Consider the following 4,160-nt stretch of genomic DNA (forward strand, 5'->3'; position numbering starts at 1 on the left):
AAAAAAAAAAAAAAAAAACAGTCTTTATTGTACTTGTTTAATGCACAAAGAGTGAGCTAGTTAACCTGAAAGCTGAGAGGGAAATATGATCTCTTTGAGTGACACAGCTGCACAACTAAGGTTAGACATCTTGATTCTGTGTTTTAGCGTGTTGGCATGAGAGCAAGCCACTGACCTATTTCAAGCTGGCTATGTCTTTTTTGGCTTTCGAGAGTCTCTATTTCACTCAGGACGTCTTGTCTTTTCTTTGCAGAACGAGTATATGAAAGACAACTTCCTGATCAAGATTGAGACATGGCACAAACCTGACATGGGACACCAGGAAAACGTTAGTAAAGATGGACGATCACACCTGTAGATCTTGGAAGAAGGTTGTCTAAGAATACTTGTGGATCTATTTCAGGTACACGGTTTGGATGCAGAAACTTGGAAGAAGGTGGATGTAGTCTATATTGACATTGCAGACAGAAGTCAAGTAGAGCCAAAGGTATATAAATATGTGTAAAACCTTTATTCATCTCCATTACTTCATATATCTCCTTATTGTTCATGTTTTGGGTATTTTCTCATTTTAGGACTACAAGCCAGAAGAGGATCCCTGCAAATATAAGTCAGCAAAGACAGGCCGAGGGCCTCTTGGACCAGACTGGAAGGTATAGAATGTCATAAACAAAGCAACAAGTGAAATTTCTCACAGTTGAGTGGAATGTTTTTCGTCAAAGTTACATTTCCAAACTATTATGCCACTATTTCAAGAAGTTAATAGGATTGGAAATTCCTTTAAAAAAAAGGCAGTTACACTTATTCAACACTCCTTAGGTCTAAGTCACAACTTCTCCTTTGGGTGGATAAGGGCTGTCTGTGGGCGAAAAAGGGGCAAACATGCACATTGTTTCCTATGGGCATGCTGCGGGTGATGGCTTGTAGAGAACAACATATAAGGATAAGTAAAGGTGAAGTAGGTAAGACGCAGGCATGTCATACTCGAAACCCTACGCACTGCTCAAGGAGCCTGTTATTGTTCTTCAAGTAATAAATAGTCGCTCCTTGTGCCCAACCTAACTTTTAAGCTACGTTCACGCTTCCTTTTCCAAAGAAAAGTAAACACACGTTTTGGGGTTCTGCTTACAAAACTCTCTCATTCATGCATTGACCATTCTCGAGCTCCACGTACAAAAGGTAGAACTTTGACCAGTTAGGGACACTGATTTTTTAATGATGTATGGATGACATTTCCTCATGGAAGCACCAACCATCTGAAAATTGATCCTGGACTAGAATTTAACAATTGCGTTTTGTGCCTGACCGGAATTATACTACACCAATCTTTCATAAATCGGAATAGAGCTGTGAAAGAAAAAGCCTGGAGAGAGATTTGAACCGCTTCAACATTCCTCACCGAACCTCTTCCAAATGTAGGTGGTGGACATGCGCTAGTACACGATTAAAAAAGGAAAAGAAGAGGCCAATGATTACACCATATCCCAAATGTGTGTTTAAGAACCCACATTTAGGGCGTTCTTGAATGTGCCTCTAATGGCCAGTGTGTCCGTAGCTTTAGAAATCAGAAAACGACACAGAGTGTAGCTTGTGTTGGGTATCCTACAAACGCCCTACATGTGCAGGAGTCAGGGTACACACCTTACTAATGACTAGAGAGCAGCCTAAGGACACCATACTACAGCATCACCTGTACGTCATACGTCCATGCAAATACTTCACGATACATTTACCACTCAATACAATCTTACGCTCCATTTTCATGATGTCCTTTGAGTTCAAGGCTAATTCCCTTGAGCCTCAAAGGAACAAGACACACATGCACTATAATGCGTCCGCTCCTGTCTACGAGAACCCAAAAACTCTCAGTACCTGTACAGGTCAACCCCCCGTTTGGGTGGATGTGACTATGGCTTTAAGCAAGTCCTTGAGGTTCAACAATGGATCAAATGTACATGTTTGAAATGATATGGATGCTTAATGATGGATGCTAAACCTTTTTTAAAGAATATATCACAGCTTAACTTAATGTTTTGAGACCTCAAAAGTATGTTGCAATAAACACAATAGTAGAGCTATTAGGTCTATTAACCTTAAAATGGTCTGACCTCACCCCCATACCAACACATAGATGGGGTCCAATATCAAATCGTCCAGTAGGTTTATCGGAAATAACAGGAACTGACAGGACAAGATCGAGATTAGAAAGCTTTTGCATTTTTATTTTGGTATTTTTAATGACACAAAAAGATACATGTTTGTTAAAAAAAATTGTTGTGTTTCTGTTAGTTTTTGACCTGCCTAATTACCTAAAGATTGATGCGTTTGTCTGTGTCTACTCGCAGAAGGAGCTTCCTAACAAGAAAGACTGCCCTCACATGTGTGCCTACAAACTGGTCACTGTCAAATTCAAGTGGTGGGGCCTGCAAAATAAAGTGGAGAACTTCATTCAAAAGGTTTGTTTTGCAGTCGAAGCTTTAGCTTAATAATACATGCTTCTGTTAACACGCCACAACACAATAGCTGGACAAAGGACTGGACAAGCAACAGTTTTACACCCCAAGTGTTAATATTTCTGCATGCAACAGCTTAACCTGCAGCTGTTTCATTATGAACAGGATAGAATTAATGGAAAGCACTGCATTATTTATTATGCTGCACCAGCCTTTGAACATAAATCTCTGCAGTTAAAAACAGCTTCCGCGAGCCAAATCACAACCTTATTTTTTGTCTTTCGTTGGGTGGCAGCAAGAGAAGCGCTTGTTCACTAATTTCCACCGTCAGCTGTTCTGCTGGATCGACAAATGGATCGAACTGAACATGGAAGACATCCGCCGCATGGAGGAGGAGACACGCAAGGAGCTAGACGAGGCACGCCAACGGCCGATTGCATTTGAATCAGTCTGAGATCAGAGCACTTTTTGTGAAACTAATGTCACTTCCGTTCTTTGTTTTAGATGAGAGTAAAAGACCCGGTGAAAGGGATGGTGGCTTTAGAGGACTGAGGTTGTGTTGGACTGTGAACGCTGCTGCAGATCAGGTGAGTGGAGTTGTTTTTCTCAGCCAGAACCGGCTCCAGAAAAGTTCAGCTGGGGAGCTGTTGCTCGTTTTGGGGGGCATAGTCATCACACGTCAGCTCTAAGGTCATCTGGACTCGACAAGTGAACTGCTGTTGTTGTGAGTGAGGGACTCTCCAAAAGAGCAGAATGGAGAGGCGGAGCTAATGTGCTCGTTGTCATGGCGCTTTGGTGCACTTGCCTCACTGATGCTGAAGCAGTTTCATTAGTTTCATTACCCACGTTTTAAATAACACTAGTGCTGCTACTGCCATGAAGTGGTGGAAACTGCAAAATAGCAGAGTGGAGAGGCGGAGCTAATATGCTCATTGCAGCAGCGCTTTGCTGCACTTGCCTTGCTGATGCTGAAGTAGTTTCAGTAATTTCATTACCCAAGTTTTAATATATATATTTTTGGGCAATATTTAGTGCAAAACTGTCCTGGAAAGGGCCTCTTGTTTGCAGCTTTTTGTTCTGAATAAGTAACTATTGGTTTTAATAGGTCACCTGACAAGAAAATATATTTTAAAAATGTATTTTGAAGCATGCTCCACTATCCATCCATTTTCGTAACCCGTTTTATCCCATACGGGGTCACAGGGATGCCAGAGCTTAACCCGGCTGTTGTTGAGCAAAGGCTCATGCTCCACTTGACCAGATAAATTTCATTTTTAATGTCAGAACTGTGTGAATGATTCTTTTTTTCAATCACTGTGTTTCAGCTTATCTTTGGGAAAAAATGTTTTTATTCTGCATTTGTGCAAGTTAAAGGGTTGAATGTACCTACTACATTAACTTATTCTTTTCATCTCCTTAGAAAAATGTCTGATTGTGTTTTACAGTGTGTTATTGATAGTACGCTAACAAAGCTAATGTACTGTTGTGGATCTGTGTTATCGTGAGTATGCTAACACAGCTGACGTACTGTTGTCGAGCTGTTAATGCGAGTACACTAATGCATCAAACTTTATGTTGTTGAATTGTGTTAGTGAGTGCGCTAATGCCGCTAATGTACTTTGTCAAACTTTGTTTTTGTGAGTAGGCTAACACAGCTAACGTGTAGTGTTGTCGAGCTGTGTTTTTTTTTTTTTTTACATGTTACTA

The 4,160-nt window shown here is 40.7% G+C and overlaps 1 protein-coding gene across 1 annotated transcript; it reads left to right on the forward strand.

Moving 5' to 3' along the window:
- Positions 1-253: 253 nt before the first annotated feature.
- Positions 254-3,443, forward strand: LOC112139117 (phosphatidylinositol transfer protein alpha isoform; the record flags this gene model as incomplete). The annotated part of the gene is given in 6 exon segments (XM_024261818.2): positions 254-328; positions 404-487; positions 576-653; positions 2,346-2,456; positions 2,749-2,871; positions 2,958-3,443. Coding segments are annotated over 6 exon segments (519 nt in total), but the record flags the coding sequence as incomplete, so codon positions are not given.
- Positions 3,444-4,160: the final 717 nt, after the last annotated feature.

The sequence above is a fragment of the Oryzias melastigma genome, unplaced genomic scaffold, assembly GCF_002922805.2.
Source record: "Oryzias melastigma strain HK-1 unplaced genomic scaffold, ASM292280v2 sc00887, whole genome shotgun sequence".
Lineage (NCBI taxonomy): Eukaryota > Metazoa > Chordata > Actinopteri > Beloniformes > Adrianichthyidae > Oryzias > Oryzias melastigma.